Source organism: Balaenoptera borealis, assembly GCF_965194805.1.
Source record: "Balaenoptera borealis genome assembly, chromosome: 13".
Classification (NCBI taxonomy): Eukaryota; Metazoa; Chordata; class Mammalia; order Artiodactyla; family Balaenopteridae; genus Balaenoptera; species Balaenoptera borealis.
This window is the reverse complement of record NC_138870.1, coordinates 1701765-1725615: the sequence shown is the minus strand read 5'-3', so window position 1 is coordinate 1725615 and position 23851 is coordinate 1701765. Positions and strand designations below refer to the sequence as shown.

The 23851-nt window shown below is 57.2% G+C and overlaps 1 protein-coding gene across 7 annotated transcripts in view; it reads left to right on the top strand.

The window, feature by feature from the left end:
* The window catches only part of CACNA1C (calcium voltage-gated channel subunit alpha1 C), a 556614-nt gene that overhangs the window by 347337 nt on the left and 185426 nt on the right, over positions 1 to 23851 (top strand). For all 7 annotated transcript variants that reach the window (XM_082350478.1, XM_082350477.1, XM_082350479.1 and 4 more), the window contains exons 4-5: positions 16870 to 17009; positions 23095 to 23234. In XM_082350478.1, the coding sequence (XP_082206604.1) occupies positions 16870 to 17009; positions 23095 to 23234 (280 nt within the window). The remainder of the gene's footprint in view (positions 1 to 16869; positions 17010 to 23094; positions 23235 to 23851) is intronic.

The window sequence follows — 23851 nt, the reverse complement described above, 5'->3', positions numbered from 1 at the left end:
TCTAGTAGTTTTTTGGCAGTGTCTTTAAGCTTTTCTATCTATAGTATCATGTCATCTGCAAATAGTGACAGTTTTACTTCTTCCTTTCCAATTTGGATTCCTTTTACTTCTTTTTCTTGTCTGATTGCGGTGGTTAGGACTTCCAATACTATATTGAATAAAAGTGGTGAGCGTGGACATCCTTGTCTTGAGGAAATGCTTTTAGCTTTTCACTGTTCAGTAGGATGTTAGCTGTGGGTTTATCACATATGGCCTTTATTATGATGAGCTATGTTCCCTCTCTACCAACACTGTGGAGAATTTTTATCATAAATGGATGTTGAATTTTGTCAAAAGCTTTTTCTACGTCTATTGAGATGATCATATGGTTTTTATTCTTCAATTTGTTAATGTGGTGTATCACCCTGATTGATTTGTGGATATTGTACCATCCTTGCATCACTGGGATTAATCCCAATTGACAATGGTTTATGATTCTTTTAATGTAGTGTTGGATTCAGTTTGCTAATATTTTGTTGATGATTTTTGCATCTATGTTCCTCAGTGATATTGGCCTGTAATTTTCTTTTTTGTGTGATGTCTTTGTCTGGTTTTGTTATCAGGGTGATGGTGGCTTCATAGAATAATTCTGGAAGCATTACTTCCTCTGCAATTTTTTGGAATAGTTTCAGAAGGACAGGTGTTAACAGTATTCTCTAAATGTTTAGTAGAATTCACCTGTGAAGACATCAGGTCCTGGACTTTTGTTTGTTGGGAGTTTTTAAAATTACTAATTCAATTTCATTTCTGGTAATTGGTCTGTTCATATTTTCTGTTTCTCCCTGGTTTAGTCTTGGGACATTGTACCTTTCTAGGAATTTTTCCATTTCTGCTAGGTTGTCCATTTTATTGGTATAGAGTCAGTCATAGTAGTCTCTTAGGATGCTTTGTGTTTCTGTGGTATGGGGGTTGTACCTTCTCCTTTTTCATTTCTGATTTTATTGATTTGGGTCCTCTCTGTTTTTCCTGATGAGTCTGGCTAAAGGTTTATGAATTTTGTTTATCTTTTCAAAGAATCAGCTCTTAGTTTCATTGACCTTTCCTACTGTTTTTAATTCTCCATTTCATTTATTTCTGCTCTGATCTTTATGGCAGCACCTGGATTTAAAATCAGGTGGTCTCCCTCCAGAGATGGGGCTCCTAACCACCGTGCCCTGAGCCTCAACTAACATGACAAGGCCGGAGGACAAGGTGGGAGTCTGGCTGGTGGCAACTGGGCATGTGTCCATTCGGAGCAGGGGAGGGAAGGCCTTGCTTACTTGGCACCTGCCATGGGAGTCAGGGCCACTCATAGGACCTGAGGGATTCCTCACTCCCCAGGGCCCGTTATGGTCTGTGGACCCCAGGGAAACACACGTATAAACTGCACACCAAACTCTCTATGTGATTTTTCGTAGCCCGGGCAGAAGAGGGGAAGGAGCATTCATTTTACAGATTAGAAAACTGAGGCCCAAAGAAGCAACATGCCTCACCCCAAACAGAGGCCTCTCGAACCAATTGGGGTCTCAGCCCTGAAACGGGGGTGGGCTGGGCCACATGGAGGAGAGGGTTGCTGCTGGGACCCGGGTCACCAAGGCCCTCAGTGTATCCTGTAAACTAGGAGCGCAGTGACTGTTCACTTGCCCGCAGGCCTCCTTGGCAGGTTTCTGGACCATCCCTGAGAACGTTGAGACGCGGAAGCATGAGATCCGGCCAGCGGACACCGTCTGCTCCCCGTCGGGCCTTCCGTGGGACTCGGGGCGAGACCCCTGGTCCGGCTTCCCCGAACCCCTGGGCCTCCTCACCTGCAGAAAATACATCGTTTCTGACGATCGTTGTGAGGATGGAAGGGCCTTTGGGTGGGGGGGCTCTCTGAGCAGTTCTGGAGCGAGGTATATGCGCTAAGACCCCCGTGCCGCCCGATCCCCAAAGTGTAGGAGACACTGTGACTTCAGCCAAATCCTGGATTAGACTAAAAATGCTCAATAGCCAAAAAGGTAAACTATATCTGGTGACTAACAGAGTTAACACCCCAAGAAGACGCTTTCATTTGCCTTTGAATAAAATGCTCAGAATATTTTTCTCATCCTCCCAACCTGAAGGGTCCAGAAATGTAAAACTGAGCAAAACACTTTACAGGGAGCTTCTAAATGTTTATAAAACATGGCGCGATGGTAATATTTTTCTGTTAACCAGCTTGCAACCATTTTCATGGGATCATCTGCTCAATTAGCCCAGTAATTTGATGACTTGAAAACTCTGCTTCATAAATGAGAAAATGTAAAGTCAAAGAATAAAAAAAGACTTACTAGGCTCATGTCACAAAGCAACTTCGAGGCCACACCCGGTCAGAACCTTCCACCCTTGAAGTGTCATATCCTCTAAAAACCCCTTAGTAGCAGTGGTTTTTTTGAGGGACAAATGGGGTTCCCCTTAGGAAACAGGGTTGTCCGAGAGGATGGTCTTGGATGGTCCCTGGCGTTCCCGTCATTCACCCTTGTCGTGGCCGCGCTAAGGCACAGTGAACTTGGCAGTGAGTGAAATACCGTTCTCTGGTTCTCTTCTTGGGGAAATCCATCAGTAATTAGACTCATTTTTCAATTTTGTCACCTAGAAACAGAAAATGCCCATAAATCTCCCCAAACAGAAATTAGATGCTGCCGATTTAATTACCAATGAGTAAACAAGGTGATTCAGCCTCTGTAAGACGCCCAAACGCGTTCATCACCGGCTCATTAAACTACCACACAAGCGATTATTCACTGTGAGGAGGAGGTGGGGTGGAGGGGCCGGAGCAGGGGATCGCAGACACGTGCTTTCACGGGAGGGTGCTGAGGTGGTGCTGCCGGGCCGGGAGGGGGACCCCGGGGGCGCGGGAATAACCCGCTGGTTGTGGCACCTCTGCAGACACGACTGTGACCCCGAGGCGGACCTTGTCCTTTCTCACCAAGACTGTCTCCTTCCCCCAAGTCCCCCCACCCGCCCTGTCCAGTAGGAAGACGCTCCCAAGCTTCCTCAGGTCGGTTTACCTACAAGGAGTAGGTGGGCGCTTTGGGAGCCTCCCTGAGGTGTAATTAGGGCGACTACAGTCTCTAGTTCACCTGGGATCACCCCCGTGTGATCACCCCCTGTGTCCCCACTAATTAGTCACGGCGTTCTCTTTCGCTCTCAAAGCTGCCCTTGTCTGACTGGTAAACTATATGGTCACCCTGTGCATCCTACAGGGAGGGTACAGGTTGTGTCAGCACCGATGCGTCGATGGCCCTTGTGTGGAGAGGGATGCTGAGGTCATGTTGTGGGTCAGCAGGTGAGTTCATGGTGATGGCTGAGCGGTGTCTGCCGGGGAGGCCAGGTGGGGGGCAGCTTGAGCACCGGACGAAGGTCAGGAGATGGGGGTTTGCAGCCAGCACCGCTCTGGTCATCTCGGGGGGGGTCACTTCTATCTAACACTGAGCCAGGTCACTCACGGGGCCTCTCAGTCTTGTGTCTAGTCCTGTGTCGCGTGGACGTCCCCCCACGGGACACTGGAGCCCCCTTCCTCCCCTGAGATTCTGTGGTCCTGCGCTGATTTTATGAGGTGGTCCTCCCTGCCCCAAAGGGAAGCTTTGGGGTGATGCCCGCCAGTATTTCCACAGCACTTCACAGAGCACGTCCACGTACGTGGACACCAGCACACGACGCAGGCTGTTTCCATGCTCCTCCTTCTATGGATGAAAGAGTTAAAGCTGAAGTTAAGGACCCGCGCTCTGGGCTCAGGGGCCCGAGGTCAGGCCCTGCCACGGCTCTTAGAGTCTGTGTGGTCTGGGCGAGCGGACCTACCTTCCATGTCTCAACCTCCTGATCCACGGTGAGGGCTGATCTGCCGGCATCGTGATGTCGTGACGAAGGAAGAAAATCATTCAGTAATTCGTGCAAGGGATTTGGGATCAGGGTCGGGATTGAGAACACACAGGGTAACCTTAGTTCTTGTTGTTATTGGTGGTGTTGGTGGTCGTCATCGAGGTAACCAGCTTGTAACTGGCATGAAGGGGACTCTTCTCAGGCACCAGGACCCGGGGTCTGTCTGTGACCCCAGCATTCGTTGTCCCCATCTACCGTAGGATTTCTATCCACAACTCAGAGGCAGCAAGCAGAATAATAGGAAAAATGGAGACCGTGTTTAGGGAGCTATTTTGCCCACCTGGCACCGGTTGAACACGAGCTGGGAGCTGAAACGCCTCCCTCCTCACCTCACATCCTTCCGGCAGAGGACATAGCGGCATGAGGACTGTATTTAGGCCATCGCCGCCCTCATGGGCTCCACGGCTGGGGGAGGGGACCAAGCCCTCTGTGCTCTCCCCTCACTCGGGATGTTGGCCCTTCCTGGGTAACCGGGCTCTCTCTGTGGGTCCGCACAGGTCAGGAAACGCCCCGTCCACACCCGCACGGGCTGGGGTGCCTTCCTCAGCATCACAGGTGGATGCTCACGGCTCTGTGTTTTTCCATTTTCAGTGGGTCTGCACACCTTTTAAGCAATTTGCAAGAAATAGCCAATTAGCTGAACTGCTGTGTGACCCTGTGGACGCTGCCCGTCCCTCAGGTGGAGGGAGAAGGTCTGAGAGGGACGGAGGGGGAGCCGGGGGCTGATGGCTGGAGGGGCAGAGGGGCCACGAAAGACAGCGGGGCGGGGGGGGTGGTGGGAGGGTGGGAGGGAGGCAGAGGCCCGGGTTGGGGACCGGCTGTTCTCACGTGCATGAGACAGATTCGCTTCTTCCTCCTTGGATGTTTGGCGTCTTGGCTAAAAATGCCTCAAGGGAATGGTGTGTTGGGGACGGGGAGATGGAGAGGGCGGTGGCACTCTAGGAGGCCCGGGCGGGGAGCTGTGCGCACGTGCGGGGGGCTGAGTCCTGTGTGGAGTGAGGCGCAGACGCCAGGCCCCCAGGGCCGAAGCCCCGTCCCAGGTCCCAGGGCCACGTGTTCTCAGGCTGGAGAGGCTCCGCGAATAACAGCCGCCTCTTCCCCTCACCCATCAAAGGAGGAAGGACATCCCCGATGGAAGGGGTTTTCCTGACACCCCCGAAAGGAAAAGGAGCAGGATGGGCGAGCGTCCGAGGGAAGAGCGTGGGGCACCGGGGCACCAGGGCCCTGAAGGGCGCACGGCACAGGCCCCGTGGCTCCAAGACCACCCCTCCACCCCGCCGCCGTCTCCCTCGTCTGGGGGCTCCAGAAGCCTCAGGGCCCCCGTGGGGCCCACCTCCTGCCCCCCGAGCGGGGCTCAGGCCTGCCTACTGCCCCTAACCCATCGTGAGACGACAGAATGGTGTCCCCTCGTTTCCCTAGGAAATGGGGGACTCAGTGTCACCAAGACCCCTCCCAGCACTGATGTCCGGTCCTTTTCAGTGGTGCGTGAGCCCCAGAATCTCGGGAGCTGCGCGGGGCTGCCTGCTGGGGCCCTGTGCCCCCCGCTGCCGACCACCAGGAGCCCCTCTGCACCCGCCGCCCGCAGCCGCCCGAGGGCTGAGCCAGGTCAGCACAGGCGGAGGAGACAGGCAAACGAGGCCCCGCCCCGTCCTGCTGCTGGGGTCTGGAGGCGATTGAGGGTGACACTGGAGACAGCGTACAGCGTACGTTCAAAACCTGTGTTAAACAAAGATAAGGGAGGTTCTCAAATAATATGAGCAGTGCGATGACCACTTTGGACACACAGGGGAAGCAGGCTGGCCGCAGGTGACGAAACGCCAGCCACAGGCCCCTCGGGGTGGGGGGAGTGGTGGTGTGCGTCTTCATTTTCCTTTTTTCACCTCAGAGTCGTCTTCAGTGTCTAACATGAATTTTGTTATCTTTGCGATAAGAAAGTAAAATGCTCAAGATCACAGGAAAGAAAGGGGCTCGGCCGAGGTGGGGTGTGAGTACACAGGGCTGACCCCACCTCGGCCTCTGAGAGCTGACCAGAGGACGGGCAGGGGAGCAGACACTTGACGGTGACCTTTGCAGCCAGCCCTCCTTTGCACCGCTACACTTTTCATCTGTGTCGTCACTGCCGCCAGCTCCGTGGTCCACTTTGAAGGCCTTGGTGACGGCTGAGAGGACAGGGAGCTGGATTATCCGAGGCCAGTGCCCAGGACAGATGGAGGTCACTCATTAAAGTCCCGGGAGGCTCGGGAATCACGTCATAATTTGGCGAGAGGGGTTTTACCTGCTCTGGTTTGGGTGTGTCTCTCTGACTCGTGTTCTAGAAAGCATTTGTTTTGGGGACTGGAAAATGAGGTCAGTCCCCATGGAAAAGCGGGGGGACCCAGGACACCACGCGAGGCTGGGGGACAGGACACTGGGGAGAGCCAACCCGCACGGCTAATTTCAGATCCTTGTCAAATTCCAAGTGTCATCCATCAGTGAGCAGCAGAGATACAGCCTGGGACGACGTTGGGTTCGGGGCTGAGTCTAAATATAAGACAAGCGGTTGCCCAGGAAGGACCCACGATCTGACCGAAGACGAGATGATGAAGTAATCTCGTCAGAAGTAACCCACCGCCGAGTGCGGGACTCGCCCAGGGGGTGAGGATGTGACCTTGAAGGGGATGCAGCCAACTCCACCTGAGCGCAGCCCCTGAACCCCCTCCCACAGGTGACCCGCAGGTGCGCGCGCCAGTGCACGGCCCCAGAGGCGGGGAGCCCGAGTCCACAGAGCTCTTCCTGGAACACGACATCGGCCCCCCATTTCTCCCAAGGGGGCCCCTCCTTCCTCCCACGTCTGGAGCCACATGGAGTCACGGTGGCCCTTGCCAGGGACAGGCCTCGAGCCCAGATCTTCCCCAAGTGTGACGTGTACCTGGGTGGCATGTCGGCCAATTTTAGGCAGCACATGGACAAACATGGTTAATGGTTTTACTGACATCCTTTATCATGGCAAGCAGCACTCGTGATACTTCTGATTAAAAAAAAACTCCTTTCTAAGTGTTCATATAAGAAAAGCGAGTTGATGGAAGGAAACAGTATGCAGTGAACAGTATTGTACGTACATGGACATGGCAAACATGGTGACGGTGTTGGGCCCCCCTGGCCGGCGTCCCCTCCCTGAACCCTCAGCCTCTGTTCTCTGATCACGGATTTCATGGAACCGTCACAGCTTCACCTGCACAGATCGTTTCTCAAACCCACGCCTTCAGCACCGACCCGCCGATGTCTCCAATCACCTTCACTGTCTCAGATGCCAAGGATTTCAGAATCACGGGGGGTTCGGGGGCAGAACATTTAAGTATTTCCCATTTAACGTGTTCACGTGCATTTCCCCTCGGTTCTTACGGAGTCTTGATAGGAAGGTATTATCTCCACTTTATAGCCAAGGAGAAGGAGGCCTCTGAAGTTCCAGTGATTCGGCCAAGGTGCAGTCGGTGTGGAAGACCTAAAGTTTAAAACTCAGATTGGTCAGCATTAAGGAATCCTAGCTGGACACGGGCAGAAGGGTGGAGGACATCCGGGCAAACTCACATTTGGTGGATGGAGAAACCGCAGTCCAGAGCGACGGTGATGTGGCCAACCTCTGCGTGGCGCATCCGACCCCATTCTGCCAGTCTGCCTGAAGTCTTGATGTCACGTTTGAAAGTCCCCTGTCCCCCACCTCCCTCCTACATCACCTGCCTCTGCCGTGGCCCCTTCTCTCCCTCGGCTCTGTCCCGCTCCGGTTCACACTCTCAGAGCCCCACTCCCGGCTGCTGCAGGGTCTCCGACTCCACTGCAGGGCTGGAGGAGAGAACCTCAGCGGGGTTAGACCGGCGGTTGGCTTGCAGCCTGTCTACAGCGTCCCCCACAGGTGCTGACAGGTGTGGCCAGGAGCTGGAGGAGAGTGCGGGGTCTGCTCTGTAGCCGCATGTCCACACGCCATCAGTGGGAAGTGGGGGCCCGGGGCCAGGCGGGTGCTACATGTCAAACCCTTGCAGAACGCCACTGGCTTTCGACAAAAATCAGATGTTCAGTGTGGCCCCAGCCAAGCCCCAGTGCAGAGGTGCCAGGTGAAGGGGTCCGTCCGTCCTGTCACCCCAAACAGTGGGGAAAACGTGACTCCCGGCTCCATGCTCCCTAGCTGCAGGGCGTTGTAGAGGTTACCCAGCCTCTCCCACCAGCGTCCTCTTGTGTATAATGGAGAGAACATTCTTTATTCATCATGCGGTTACTGTTAAGATTAGAGTTGATGCATCCAGGCTCCGACTCGGCTGTTAATGGCAGCTGTGATGGAAGAGGAGGAGGAGACGGTGGTGTTGGTGACAGTCATGTGATGGTGGTGATGGTGGTGGAGGTGGTGGTGATGATGACAGAAGCACCGGCAGTGGAGATGGTGATGGTGACGATCGTGGAGGAGATGGTGGTGATGGTGATGGGGGTGGAGGAGATGGTGGTGATGGTGTTGGGGGTGGTGTGAGGAGGAAAAGAAAGTGGGGTGAGAGAAGTAGAGGAGAAGAAATTACCTGCCTTCCTGCTTCACGAAGTGGTCGTGACACTCAACATAAAATGGAAGGCTCCTCATAAACTATAATGTCCTATCCCTTACGCTCTCGCTGTGGAACTTACCCCAGGTCCTCAAGCCTCCTGAACCCACGCTCTCGCTCCCGAAGGACACTGCTTTCGTCAGTCACCTCGTCCAGGCCGCTGAAATACGTCACTTCAGGAGGCAAAGGGTTGTGGGGTTCCCAGAGCCTCCAGGGAAAGGCTCGTGGCTGGGGGTCTGGGGTCCCTTCGGCTGTGGATCCAGGGCTGGGGGTCGGGGCCAGGAGCATTCAGAAGGCATGGAACCTGGCAAACGGGCTCAGAGAAGTTTCTGGTTTGGTTGTGAAGTTGTGTCAATAATAGAAAACAGATGTGAGGCCTCGGGCTCCAGTTTGTGTTGAAGTCAAGAGGCTCAGAAGTAGCTCAAAAGTGGGTCATGCTACCTGCTGAGGGTCCTGGAGGCCCGTGTGTGCAGGAGGGAAGAGGGGACGGGCAGAGGGCTGGTGCTGTGGGCGCTGGAGAGCGGCCCAGGTGGGACCTCTGGGGACACACAGAGCTGCCTGGAGGGGGCGCGAGCCCCACAGACGCGTGAGGAACCCCCGCTGCACCTGCTGCAGAGCCAGGGGCGGAGCCGGGGGCCATGCTGGGTGCGGAGCCGGGGTCCATAGTGGGTGCAGAGCCGGGGTCCATGGTGGGTGCAGAGCCGGGGTCCATGGTGGGTGCAGAGCCGCGATGGCAGCTGAGCCATCCCAGAGCACACTGTGACTCCTAATCCCCAAGTCGCCGGAGTTGTGTAACTTCCCGCTTTCCTGGTGACAAGGCCACAGCTGGGAAGATTACGTGGCTCGTCACGGGGAAACAGCTTGACTCCAAAGCCCTTTCCCTATGTCATTTTGCCCTCCGATTAAAGACACCTCCTAACCAAGGTGACAAAGAGGCCTGCTTCCGCCCTGCAGGCCTCTGTCCCCAAGGGGAGGAGCTTGCAGAAAACACACACATTGTCGTAAGTGCTAGAATCGTGTCTGCAGAGGGCCCTGCGCCGGGCGGAGGGCCATGGGGGGCCGGGGAGGGGGAGACGTCCAGACCAGGGGAGAAGCAGGCCTTGCGGGTGGAGAAAGGCCGGCCTGGCAGGGCTGCCCTCGCCACCCGTCTGGGCTGGGTGCGGTGAGCCTTCTGGTGTGGCGGGAGCACAGGGTGCTGGCGGATATGGGGCCACAGGGACGAGTGGGTTCCCTTGGGACCTGGGAGCCAGGCCATGGAGGCGAGACTCCATCCCGGGCCCGGGGCGGGGGTGGCACGGGGGGGTTGGTTAGGCAGAGAATCAGCCTGGATGCCAATGAGGCCAGTCAGGAAGCTGCCTTAACACCCAAACAGTGATGGGGGCGGGAGGGGGACAAGCCGTGGGGACGGGCAGAAAAGGGGGTCTGTTCCCCTGTGCCGCGCTGGTCTGCTTCCTCGCAAGAAGGTGGGCATTTAGGAGAGCGTTTTGAGGCCGCTGCCGCATCCATTTGGGAAACCACACGCTAGCCACAGGTCATTAAGCAAGTGCCCCCTTGTCTCCAGAAGCACTTCAGCTCTGAGTGGGAATACCTGTCACCGCTCTGCTCCATTACCCAAAGCAAAGGTGATGTCCCGGAGCCAGTGACGTCCTGGGAGAGAGGGGACTGGCGGCGCCCTGACAGCCTGTGCTGCCCGCTGGCAGGATGGCAGCCCTCGAGCCGCGGGGGAGGGGCACGTGGCCACCCGTGAACTCCAAGGGGAGGATCAGCAGCCCGTGACAACGGTGCAGGACACCACCGAGCACGCAGGCAGGCCAGGTCTGCCCTGGGGGCTGACAGCTGAGAACCAGCCGAGGAAGGGGCCCGGGGGACGGACAGAGATGCCGTCTGGGGGACGGGCTGGCGAAGGGCAGGCCGGCACCTGGACAGCTGAGCCGCCCGCTTGACCCTCCTAGGGGGGCAAGGCCAGCCTCCAGAGGAGACGTGAGCTGAGGGTCTCACAAGTGGATGAGTCACGGCCACCTGGCGTCACGGGCGAGGGCAGAGCACGCTCTACGGGAGGAGAGCTTCCGTTTCTTTAGGCTGATCCCCTGTGAGACCAGTGACCTGGCAGAGTTTCAGCCTCCGGGGCCACCAGCCTCGACAAACAGGTGACTGTTCTTTCCGAGGCTGCTTCACTCTTAGGTATCCTGTGGTTTGTCCGGCCCCTTCATGCTTTACAGGGGCCCTGGGTGTTAAGGCCAGACCGCCTGAACCACCATAAAGCCCTTGGGAAGGGCCTGCCTGGAAAAACTGTGAAGTTGAAGGCGTTGTCTTCAGCCGCCTCCCGCCTCCCCGCCCACCCCCTTGTCCCCCATCCCAGGGCCCCAGCCTTCCACCAGCTCTCTCAACAAACGGCTGTGCTGGCGATTTCCTGACAGATGATCCCAGGGAGGGGGTACGTGTTACAGGTTCAACCGTGGCCTCAGGTAGCTTTAGATGAAGACCCCTGATGGTTAGAAAATCTTTAACATCCAAAGGAATGCTTCCTTTTTTTTCCTTTGTGAGAAAATAAATATAACAACATTTGCCATTCTAACCATTTTAAAGTGTACACTTGAGTGGCATTAATTACACTCACAATGCTGTGAAGCCATCACCGCTGTTCCCACAGTTTTTCATTCCCCGAAGCGGTTCCCTCCTCCTCCATCCCTGGGAACCTCTAATCTACAGTTTCCATGAATTTGTCCGTTCTGGGTGTTTCACAGAAGTGGAATCATATACATCTCTGTCCTTTTAGGACTGGCTTCTGTCTCTTAGCACAGTGTTTTCAGGGCTCACCCATGTTGCAGCGCGTGTCAGAACTTTATTCCTTTTCAGGGCTGACTAGTATCCTTCTGTGCGTGTATTCGCCACATTCTGTGTAGTTCTTCAGCCGCTGATGGAAGGAAAGCTCTCTGAGTGTGAATTTCCACAGCTGGTCTGTTACAGAGCCAGATACATGCTGTTTAACACAGACGGTGGGCATCGCCCAGCTGCGCCACACGTGCGTGTGTGTGCACGTGTGCAGAAACACGCATACTTGAAGAGACGTGAGCATGCATACGTGAACAGACCTGGCAGGCGCTCCCCGATGGCCTGGTCCAGGGAGCTCTCCCCTGGCACCGGCTTCCCGTACCAGGAGGGAATGTTGTGTTCTCCTAAAGCACACACATTAATAGTCTCGTTAATGAAGGATTTTTCGTTATCAAACCTGTCTGTGTTTATAGGGATCCTCAGAACAGCAAGGACAGGAAGTCTTTGTTCCTCTCCACATTTGGGAATCTGACTGTGCCTCGTGCAGAGCTGCACACAGACCAGGGACGAGCTTGACAGAGAACTCTGGAGAGGCTTTGGAGTCTTCTACCACTTTGGAAGTGGTATTCCAAGTTCTAAGAAAACCAGGAAAAAAGAAAACAAAACAAAAAAAGCACTCATTCCTCTTCTCAAATAAAATCTCAGGCAGAACCCAGAATATAAAGCCAACAAGAGTCACCCAGACTGGTCAGGAAGAGATGGCTGCGTCTTTTTTGTGTGTGTTCTCTGTCCACACCCCATCCTGTGGGTTCCCCAGACTTGATTCAGCTGTGTAGGGTCCTCGGGTTAAAGTGGCCGCGCTCTGGTTCAAGGCGGGGGCAGGGCGGAAGCCCCACCTTGTCAGCGCCCCCCCCCCCGACCTGTACCCGCTCCCAAAGCAGCCCTGGGGAGCCCGGGGCTCTCAGCAGCATCGTGTTTTTGGGGTTTTTTTTTTTCATGCTTAACTAGCTTTTCTACAGATGAGAAACAGACCAGGGAGGTAACGTGATTTCCCAAAGTTACACAGGGCCATTCTGTGTCAGAATCAAGATTGTTACCACCCACAGATAACTGAGTCTGCCGTGAAGAGGCTTACAGTGCGGTTGAAGGGCAGGATGTGTGGACGTGAGGAAAGCGGAAAGCTCCGACGGCCTGTGCCCCCCAGGGCCTTACCAGCCCACAGGCATCCGGGAGACCTCGTGACCCCTGGGAACCGAGGCGCTCCCTCCTCTGAATCCCCTCAGTGGGTCAGACCTGGGGGTGGACGTGGGCCCGGGTGCCAGTAGTGGCCCTAAGGAGAGAGCAGGGAGAGGGGAGGGGTGGGGACAGGGTGACGAGGAAAGGACGCACAGGGCGGGCGGGGTTGGGGAATAGCGTCGGCAGGGAAGGGGAGGTGCTGGGAAGGGGAAGAGATGGAGCCATTTGAGCGGCGAGGTCCCCACTCCAGCCGGAGGCGGCGGAGGGTCCTCGGGAGCCCTGGGCGTCCCCTCCGCCCCCCCGCAGCTGTGCGTGGCTGCGTCTGGCGCGTCCCAGCCTTGTCCTCGCGCCTCCTCCAGGCTTTTCAACCTCGACCCACAGTGGGGCCCGGAATCAGGCTGCCCCAGGGTGGCTTCCAGAGTTGCCGGGGTTCCCGAGATCACAGAAGCGGCGGGTCCCGTGCTGGACCTTGGTGCGTTCTCAGGGCTCTGTGACCCCCAGAACCAGGCCCGAGGAGGCCGTGAGGAGTGTGAACCCATGAGGCCAGAGGCACCCGGACGTCAGCTTCCACAGCTGCACTGTTCTCCGCCCCCGGACGTTTCTATGGCAACACACAGTGTTTTGAAAGGATGACCAAGCTGTTTCACTTGTTTACGTTTTCTTGTTTGTTTTTTGGTTCTGAAGAGAGGGTTGGGATTAATTCTGTAAGGACGCTCGTGCCTCTAACGTTCGAGTGGATACCGCGCTGCTCACGAGACCGGTGCTACTCACATGCACACACACGCTCACCCACCTCACAGGTGACTGTGCCCCACACTTGGTGACGACAGGCCCTTGCTCCTTCCCTGCGTTGTCCGGACCCTTCTTCCTGGCTCCTGGGCCCTCCTCGGTTCCGTCTCAGACCCTTAAACCTTGCACTGAGGAGTCTGACCCACTCGTGTCTTAGGGGGTAAGCGGGGCCCGGGGGGCAAAGAAACGAATGCACCTTGGGCATCGGGTCAGGAAGTCCCACTCCTCCTGCGTCCTCCACATGTACCTCCCCGGCCTTATCTTATCGGTGTCCTAGTCTTTCCGGCCGGGAGGTTACTTAGATAACCTCTGAGGTCCTTTTATCTCTCAGACCCCACGGCTTTAAGCAGGACCCTGTCACTTCTCCTGGGAGACAATTCCCAGGTTGCGGAAGCGCTCCCTTGGGCTGAGTCGTCCCGTAGGGGATGGACCCCAGCCTCAGCTCTCCTGTGGTCCACACGCTCTCCAGGGCCACCTCGTCCAGCCGCCCCTGCGAGGCCAGCTCTGTGCGAGCCCACCTCTGCGTCCAAGTCCAGGAGCTCCGCCTTGAGTACAGAACGAGGACCCCACCTCTTCCTCAAGGCCCCACTGCAGCGAGGGGCTCTTCCACCCACAGTCGCTGGGTTAGAAACCCTGGGGGGGCCGCGCCCTTCTTTCCCTGCCTCTTCTCCGACCCCCACGTGCAGCCAGGAAGCAAATCACACGCCTTCTGTGCCCCAGGTGCCCCTGCTTATCTCCAGTCCCCCGTCTCAGCCTCGGCTCAAGCCTCCACGATCTCTGCGTGGGCCACCCCCGCCCGATCGCCCCATCGTGACAGCGCCAGACGGCAGTGCACGCCACAGCAGGGCCGCCGTCTCCTCAGAACGGAAGCCAAGTGTCCAGGCCTGGCCCCAGAGCCCCCAGTCCCCTTGCTCCGGCCCACCTCTCCAGCCCGTCCCCTCCCGGCCTCTCTCCAGCCACGGCCTCCACACTTCCCCCCTTTACCTCTCTCTCCACCGGATGCCTGACCCACCCACTTCACCTGACAGCTCTCCATCCTCCGAGCCTTCCCTCCAGGGCACGGCTTGCCTGCTGTACTGGAATCTGTCCATCTGTCCCCACTGTCCCCAGAGCTCCTGGAGGTCAGTTTCTGAGCCCTTCTCTTGACTCTCCAGCACATAAACATGTCCGTGATGGTTGAGTGAAGGACTCACTGCCATGTCCGTGCCTCCTTCTGGTCCCCACCTGTGATGTCACATGGTGTGGATTAGGGAGTGGGCCTTATGGGGGAAACTTACAAAGGCCGAGGGTCAACAAGAGAAGAAGACACACGTCCCCAAGTCCTCCGTCTCACAGGAGGTGCACCAGGTCTAGGACGCCGCCGGGTTGCAGCGTGGGCCTGCACGGCAGTGGAAGGACCCGGGACCCCTCCTCCCCCACGGCTTTCTCTTTTCATAGAGGAATCGGGAAGGGAAGGCAGCCTCGCAGACGAGGGAACTGCTTGGTGCCAGGCAGGTGGGGCTGGGAGTGCAGCTGTTTTAGCAGTTGTCTGAGATGCCGGCCCCCCAGCACACAGGACACTCGGAGCCCTGGGGTATGGCTGACCTCCCTGCCGTGGGGAAGGGGTATTGCGAGCTGGGTCGCTACCTGTCCCAGAGAGCTCACTGTGCAGACAACGCACAGGGGTCTCCAGCATCACTGTGCAGTGACTCAGCTGGTTGTGCCTCACCAGTAACGTGTGACTGGACGCAGGGATGGTGGGATGAAGGCAGCCAGCACACAGGTGAACACATGAAAGCCCCTGACACAAATGGGTACCCGGCTTACGTTCGTTTCCCTTCTCATCCCTGCTCCAACTTTGTGAATTTCCGCAGAGGTTTCTGGGGGTGCAGAGGAGGTGGCCCTGTCATCTGGGCCTGAACGTGGACGCTCTGAATGGTCTTGGGGGCGGGGGCTGAGTGGCTGGACAGCTCACCTTCCACAGTCGTCCTCAGGTGTGTCGCGCCCTTTTGGAACATGCATTCCCTTTCAACACGGTCCTGATGTACATTTTTACCCAACATCACCTACTTTTTAAAGACCAGAGGTCCCACGCACGGTGGTTTGTTCCTGGGTCGCAGACCCCTGGGAAGCCACGTCCCAGACCGACTTCAAGGTGACAGAATGGGTAGGAGGTAAGGACAGGCCTGCCTCGGCGATGCTGGTGGAGTCCCGCCTCCATCCCCTTCCCATGGTTACCGCTTATCTGGGCCTTCCTCAGCACGTGGACCAGTGGTTCTTAAACTTCAGGTGCTTCAGAGACACCCGGGAATGGTCTGGAATGTGCACTTCCAGGCTCCATAGCCAGAAGATCTCCTCCAGTAGGTCTGGGTGGGGCCCGGGGTTCTTCCCTTTTTTAACTTTGTGTCCCCAAACTTCATCCTGAGCTGGTCTGGGTGAGGCCAGCACGCGCTCAACGTCGCAGGGGTCGGGGAGGGTGGGCAGAGCAGATGGGCAGAGCACGGGGGGCGTTGGGACCAAGCTGACCTCCCTGCAGGGCTCCCCATCAGGGCCCCAGGGCCCCAGGCCTCGGAGCACCCCCTCCCAGCAGGGTGGGCGGCAGGCCGTAAGCCTTCTAGGGATACAGTGGGCGTGGGACCTGGGGTCTTCAGTGAGCCCCCCCTGACCTGCAGAGGAGGGGAAGCCGGGTCTGGGGTCTGAGGTGGGAGCTTCCTGGAGGCTCCCGCGGACACGAGCGCGAAGCATCGGTGTGTGAAGGCCACGGCCGCCTCTGCCTGCGGGGCCTCGAAGGCTCTGCGCCGGGGACAGTGTGGGAGAGCGGCTGCTGGGGACGGTGGGGAGCCGGTGACTCAGCCCTGAGTCGGCTCTAACCAGCCGGAGTCAGTCCTGCCAAGCGTGGGCTCCAGGGACAGGGCCACATCCCACAGCAGAGCCCTCTTGGAAAGGACAGAGTGGGGAGAGGGGAAGAGCACCGCCCCTCCCCCACCCAGTGCCCGCCCTCATCCTGGAAATGCTGGGGTCCCTGCTGACCTGGTCTCGCTCTTTGCACAGAGAGTTCTATTTTCTCAAGGAAGAGAGCTCTCCCAGGTCGGGGTCAGCGCACGTGGGCAGCTGCCTCTGTTTCAGCGGCTGGCGGAGGTTTCCATGCTCTGCTTCTTGGTGGCTGGGTATCAGAGACCCCAGCTGTAGCTTCAGGGTTTGTGACTCAGAACTGTGGCACTTTCCCTGCCCTTCTGTCTCAGCCCTTTCTCAGCACCAGCTCCCGTCCCGGCACCCTTGGGTCCCCTTTAGATAAGGCATCGTGAGTTCTCTTCTGAGAAGTACAAGGAACTGCTCACTGATTAACTAAGATGTTTCTCAAAGATGTGCGATTTTTCACCACCCTAATTTCTGCATTTTAACATTTGAAGACTAAAAACCCCCTTCCTGCCCAGTGGATCAGAGCTCTCCTGTGGGATGGACCGTGGGGCTCAGGATGTGGCCTGGGGGTCCCCCTGATCTGACCGTGGAGGGGCCCCCTTCTCCTCCACCACCTTGGGGGACCTGCTGGGTCAGAACTTTCCAAATCCCCAGTCTAATGACTTCTTCTCTCTCTTCTACTTGTGTTTCCTAGGAACGGGTGGAGTATCTCTTTCTCATCATTTTTACTGTGGAAGCATTTTTAAAAGTCATAGCCTATGGGCTCCTCTTTCACCCCAATGCTTACCTCCGCAACGGCTGGAACTTGCTGGATTTTATCATTGTGGTTGTCGGGTGAGTACAACCACCCCTCCCACCCTCCGCCACCCTCACCCAGTGCCGGCCCCTTCCCACCCGTATCTGTGTCTCTGGTCACAAGTGCCCTGGGCTTCAGGCCAGACGAGAGGATCTATTAAAAATCACTTCGGATTCAGGCTGTCTCCAAAGGGAGAGGAGTTGTTACCTGGAACAGCCCCGGCCGCCGCTCCCACCTGCACACACGTGCACACGCACACGCACACACGCACACGCGTGCGCACAGGTGAATCCGAGGCCTTCTGGTGGAGCCCAGGGGCCTCTGTGAAGCCAAGGAGATGCCTCAGCTTTAGGTCTTTTACTCCATCTGGGCCTCCCCTGGCCCAGCAGCCCCTGGACGCCTCCGCTGCGGCATGGCTAAGCGGGTCTGGTTGGGCTCGACGTGAGCCCGCAGCCACGGCGCCGGAAGGGCGGCTGGCACCCGGGAGCCGGGACACCCACCTGCACCTCTGCAGGGTCCTGGCTCGGTGGCTGCCGGGACCGGAAAATGGGACTAGGAAGGGCCGAGGGGATGGGGCCAGACGCACTTCCCCGGACACCCTGCTCTGCTATAGAGGCCAACTCAGCCTACGCTCAGAAACAAAGCGGCGTCAGGAAGCTTCAGGAAACCTTGGAAGTGACGATCTCCTTATCAAGGCATCGGTAACTTCAGGAAAAGATTCTCCGTGGAATGTTTGTACAAAGAGACCCGCACGCGCCACGAGAGACACAGCTGACCGGGCTCCAGTCACTCGTCCGTCTGCGGAGGGCAGGGTGCCCGAGCCTCGGGGCGGACCTGGCGCTACTTCAAGCCCACCTGCCGTTCACTCCCTCGCCGTCCCCCCAGCCTCCGGGAGCAGGTCAGCGTGGCATTAGGCTCCTACCCCAGGGGGCCCTTCCCAGCCGCCCCGGGAAGATGTTGCCCTGGTGGCTTCCCCAGAGCGCGCCCTGCTCAGAGCCTCGTGGGCGCCCGGCCTTTCCTGCAGGAAGTGCCGGCGCAAATCAGGGCCATTTGGGAGCGAGTCCCTGTCTCCGGGCGTCTGGAGCTCTTTCCGAGTTTTCGCCGCTGTCCTTTTTTGCCTGGCCGAGCATGACACGCTTTGCATTAACATCAGGGACACTTGGGAGGCGTGAGGGACACGGAAGTTACTGAAGTCTGCCACGTGCGGATGTCAGGGTGAGGCTGCAGCTCTGCGAGAGATTTGCTACTTCTGTTCACTCCAGGATAAACAGAGTGACCGACAAATGCCTTGAACTAACTCAGCAAAGTCCTTTAACGTGCTTCTTCCTGATGCATCTAAATCCTTTTAAATTCAGCGTCTCCCTCAAGGCCCGAGTCTCCTGGGAACCTTTCACACACTCACAGAAAGAGCCCAAGGAATGAGATCCGGTGCTTCTGGGGCCAACAGAGAGAAGAGGCGCCTCTCAGGGCAGAGAAGCTAAGTCTTCTCCCGTCTGTGGGCTGAGTGGGCATTGGTCTATACGATGCTCTGCCCCAAATGCGGCCTCACCTCTGCGTGGGGTGGAAGCAGGAGACACGGGTGGACCTCAGACAGGGGCCCATCTCCCACTTGCATGGACCCTGCTCCTCCCGAGACTGCAGCAAGCGGACTGCTTGTGGGTCAGCCCAGATCCCAGCCACATCTCCCCGGGCCCGGGCCATCAGGCTGGGGAAGAGAGGGAGGCGTCCAGACTTGGCAGTCTCCCAAAGGTACCTCCATCGACTGTTTACGACACAGAGGCTACGGTGCCAGCGCTGGCTCAGCTTGTGGTCCACCATGACCCTCTGGCTTTTTCCCGTTGATCTCGCACTCGGCCACATTCGGCACCTGGTTTCTCTTCTCCAAGGCACTGGTCTTTGCGGCTCTCCATCCAGTCTAGACTCAGTCCATCCTTCTAACTCGGAAAATGACACACCCCCCCATGGAGGGTGTGGCCCAACCACCTCTCTTCAGCTGTGCCCTCCCGTCCGACCCCTTACATGGATGTGCCTTTGCTTCCTCGTGTCTCCTGGGAAATATCTGCTCCCCTCCGCCCCTCCTGGGCAGCCTCTGCCCTCCTGCAAACTAGAGGGAGTCTGCCTTGCTCTGGGGGAGGTGGGCTTGCCCGCCTGAGTGCCGGGCTGAGGGCCCCTCTCCCTTCTCTGCCTTGCCACCCAGGAGGCCAGTGCCAAGGCATTGCCCTCCCCCCCACGTGCCCCATTCCTTCCGGAAGTGGAGGAGTCTCCTTGGAACGGTGGGGACATGGGGCTGCTGAATGGATGTGGGAGGACTTCAGAGCCTCTGTGAGCTACTCCCCTCCACCCCGCAAACAGGCACCCGGGAGCCCTCCCTCCACCCCCATCAGGCACCCGGGAGCCCTCAGCAGATGCACCTGCTCAGACCGTCTACTCCAGCCTAAAGGGCCCCACTATGTCTCCAGCTCCCTGCCAATATGGGGCCCTGCCTCTCGGCTCACAGGGCCTGTAGAGACCATCGTCCTCTCCAACAAGCTCTAACGTCCGGCTAAGGAACTGCCAGACACACCGCCTGGAGAAGGTCCCCAGCCCTTAGGCACCGGTGGGCACCAAGCAGTGGTTTCGCCTCTACAAAGTGTGACTGAGGAGAAACACGCCGGCCCCTGCACGCTGAGAACACCTCTGAGGCCCATTCCTGAAATTTCTGCCCCTTCAGGGGTTAAAGGAGAGGATGGTTGTTCAATCTCTGTTCCCTTCCCTGAATAATATTTGTGAACATCTTGTACGTCGATAAGCATGTTCCTTTCTTCCAGGAAGTTCTAGGAACCAAATCTGGTTTGGATTTGGAATGTTGTTCAACAGACTTGCAAACTGGTGTCCATGTCCTGAGTTTCCGTGATCTAGGCTTCCACGGAAAAAACATTTCTCTGCAGAGAACGGACCCCGCTTCCCCCACCCTGGAGACCTCTGCCTGGGATGGGAGGTGTCACCAACTAACACATGGACCCGTCAAACTGCCAAGCTGGGGTGAAGGAATCACAGAACAGGCAGGACATCAGACGTGGTCTGGCCACAGAACCCACTGTGCAGACACAGCCTACTCGGGGTCCCCGTGTGGAAAACAGACCGAAGGGAAGCCACTCATCCCTGGCCTCGCTGCCCAAGAAGTCCCCAAGGGTTCTCCGGAGCACGTTTTGCAAATCCCTGTTTAGACCAGCTCCCTCCCCTGGGCCCTGCCTGGGTCTAAGCTTCTGCTAAGCCCCCAGCAGCAGCTTCCCCGTTCCCAGACCCAGCCCCCTGGGGCAGGAGTCATAGGAGCCCCAGCCTGTTCCTCAAGACCAAGCTGCCCAGGTCTGGTCCCTGGGCGTCTTCCTTGGCCCCAGGCACGACCCAGCGCGCTCTACTGACCGTGAGTCAGTGGGACGTCTCTAGGTACAAAGACAAAGATGGTCCACGGGGCCCTTTCCCATATTTTTCTCGGTTCCCACAAGTGGCCCAGGATCCCAGACTCCCATTCCCGTACCTTCTCTGCATGTTCTAATCTCTCCCGAAACCTTTCCAAGGTGCCCCGTGTTCCCCACAATCCCTCCCCATTTCTGATCTTAGCAAACATTTTCTGTAAAAGTCCAGATACCAGATTTCAGCTTTGCAAGCTTTGTCCCAACTACTCAGCTCTGTCGAGAAAACATCAATATGGAACGGGGTGTTGCTGGATCCTCATCAGATTTATTCCAGAGTAGGTAGCCCAGTGCTGCCCTAACCCCAGCACCGGTCCCTCCTTCTCTCTCTCATTCTCCCCGAGGGTCCTGCTGCCCTTGCCGTCTCTCAAGATATGGCCCCTCCCCTCCAAATGCTCGCAGGCCAGGAGAGGGGCCCTGCTTCATCTTATTCTGCTTTCAGACCACTGCCCCCTCCTCCCTAAGCCCCTCCAATTCTTTTTTTTTTAATTTATTTATTTTATTTATTTTATTTTTGGCTGCATTGGGTCTTCGTTGCTGCGCGCGGGCTTTCTCTAGTTGCAGCGAGCGGGGGCTACTCTTTGTTGCGGTGCAGTCTTCTCATTGCGGTGGCTTCTCTTGTTGCGGGGCACGGGCTCTAAGCGTGCAGGCTTCAGTAGTTGTGGCACGCGGGCTCAGTAGTTGTGGCTGCTGGGCTCTAGAGCGCAGGCTCAGTAGTTGTGGCACATGGGCTTAGTTGCTCCGTGGCATGTGGGATCTTCCCAGACCAGGGCTTGAACCCGTGTCCCCTGCATTGGCAGGTGGATTCTTAACCACTGCACCACCAGGAAAGCCCAACCCCTCCAATTCTGATGCTTGTGTCCTCAGACCCTCTACCCCCTGCTTCTCCAAGTCGCGGTCCCCCCACACCTTTGAGTCTCTCTTTGGCTGTGGAGACGTGGGCTCTTGGCCAGCTCCTCCTCTCCATCACACACTGTCCCGCCATCAGCCTCCCAAGCTTCTTGGTTCCTTGATGTCTTCTTCCCCAGGGATCCTGACTCTGTCCTGTCTCAGCTGCCCACTCCCAGGGTCGAAGTCAGGATCCCCACCGTGACCTCGAGCCACATCCTCTCCATGATCTCAGACCAGCTTCCTACTCTCCAAAAAATACCACCCATCCTTCCTGCTCCCTCCCTCCAGCGCTGGACTCCGACAGTCCCCTCCTCCTGCCCTGCGGTCATCTCTCACCTGCATCTGCACTCAGCTTTTACTTCTCTCTTCATTTCCTTGCTCACTTGTAAAAGCACCAACTCCAACCCAGTCCGACCAGCTGGTACCTGAGCTGTGCCCTTGGAGCGGGTAGAGAAACGCACAAGGCTGAGCTGACGTGTCACTTCCCCTCATGACCACCTCCTCGCAGAGGCCCTGGGTGCCCGGAAACCCTACTGCACGGCCTGGCTCCGTTCACCCCCCCACTTCCTTCCGCGACCCTTTTATGCCTTTGCCTCACCCTTCAAGCTTCGAGGACCCCCTCCCCTTTCACATTCCGGCTGATGGCTTGCTCCCTGATTCGCTGAGAAGAGAGGTGCAGTCGGAAGAGGACTTCCGTCTGTTCCCACACCTGCATCTGAACCCACAATGCACCTCCCTCCCCGGGACCGTGATGAACCGTCCTGGCCACTGGGCTCGTGCCCCTCTGCGGGCATCGTGCCCTCCTGCCCACCAGGGGTACGACCCTTCCGGCCACTGTCCCCTCACTTCTTTACTGCCCATCGTCTGTCTCTATTAGATGATTTCATTTAAAAACAAGCAAAACGATTCCACGCCCTCTTGCAGGAACTATCTTTTCCCTTCTCCTACCTTTTTCCAGCAAAATTCCTCAGGAGGGGTTGTTTCTACGGGACCCACCCCTCCAGCTACGGTGGCCCCTGAGCCCTCACTTGAGGTGCACTGTATGTGTAGAATACACAGCAGGTTTCAAAGATTTAGTGCAAAACAGAGAGGGACAGACGTCTCACTAAAAACTCTTTATTACAGCTGAAGTGATCATATTTTGGTTATGTTGGATTAAATAAAATCTATCATCACCGTCCATTTCACCTATTCCTTTTTCACTTTTTTAGTGTGACTACTGGAAAATCTAAATTGCACACGCGGCCCACGTTTGTGCCTTGCACTGTTTCTGTTGGACAGAACCGTCTCGAACGCTCCTCTGTCCTCTCTTGAACATGTGTCTGTTACCTTTGTCCCCATCACTCCAACAAGACAGGTGTCGCCAGGGCCTGAGGCCAGTGGTCAGTTTCCTGTGCTTGTGCCTGCGGCACCACCTCGGTTTCTATGGGACCACTTGTTTGTGCCCAGGCTCAGATCAAAGCCAGGGGCTTGTCGGGAGGAGCTGGGATGTGGTTCCAGGGCACAGGAGCCAGGACGCTGGGGGGGCAGAGGAACGGGCCCTGGCGGCAGCCTCCGCCTGCCTGACGCCCTGCCTGGGCTGCTCGATGCCAGCACGGGGCAGGCGGGACCTGCCCTGAGGGACTGTCATCCGATGAGGGTCTCGGACCCGCCCGCACACCGGACTGATCCTGGCTGGAGGCGCCTGCACACTTAACCGCCCAGCGTCCCTCAGAGGAGTCAGAGCCCCGTCGGGCAAGCAGGACATCCTGACGTTCCCTCTCTCCTTCTTCTCTTGCAGGCTTTTCAGTGCCATCTTAGAGCAAGCGACCAAAGCCGACGGGGCCAACGCCCTGGGAGGGAAGGGGGCTGGATTCGACGTGAAGGCGCTCAGGGCGTTCCGCGTGCTGCGGCCCCTGCGGCTGGTGTCCGGGGTCCCGAGTAAGTAGCCTGGGCCTGTCGGCCATGTGACCTCCTCACCGCCCCCCGGTCTCCCCCCAACCTGAATTGCCAAGGAACCTGATTTCATATATGTGGAGGGTTTTCTTGAATGGGTTCCTTTGCCCTAAATGTCCCAGCTCTCCTGTGAGTCCATTAAAACCCACTGTGGCCCCCGCTCCCGTGAGCACCTGGGGAATCCACAGCCTGATGGAGACAGCTGCACAGAGAACAGCCTCGCGGCCATCTGAGCAGCCCCCGTCCGCCACCCTGGCCGGGGCTGGGGGTTTAAACACATTTGCAGCAGAAGAGCAGTGAGCTACTCCCCAGGCCCCCAGGGCATGGGGAGCCGGTGGGATGATCTCTGCTGTCTGTATTTTTCCAAAGAACAATCAGAAAAGCATCAGTGGATGTTCAGGAAGTTCTGTTTTGCCACTTCTGCCAGCCCTCTCCCCCTTTCACGTCACGTGGGGCATCTCCGGCCGCAGAAGCCCTATTTTTGGGCTCGCCGCCTGTCAGAGTGAGAACTGCTTTTCCCTGAGGGGGGAGGGCGCTGGCCTGAGTGGGGCAGACGGGAGTGGGAGACAGGCCCGGGGACGGCGCCCCTTCTCCCTCTCCTG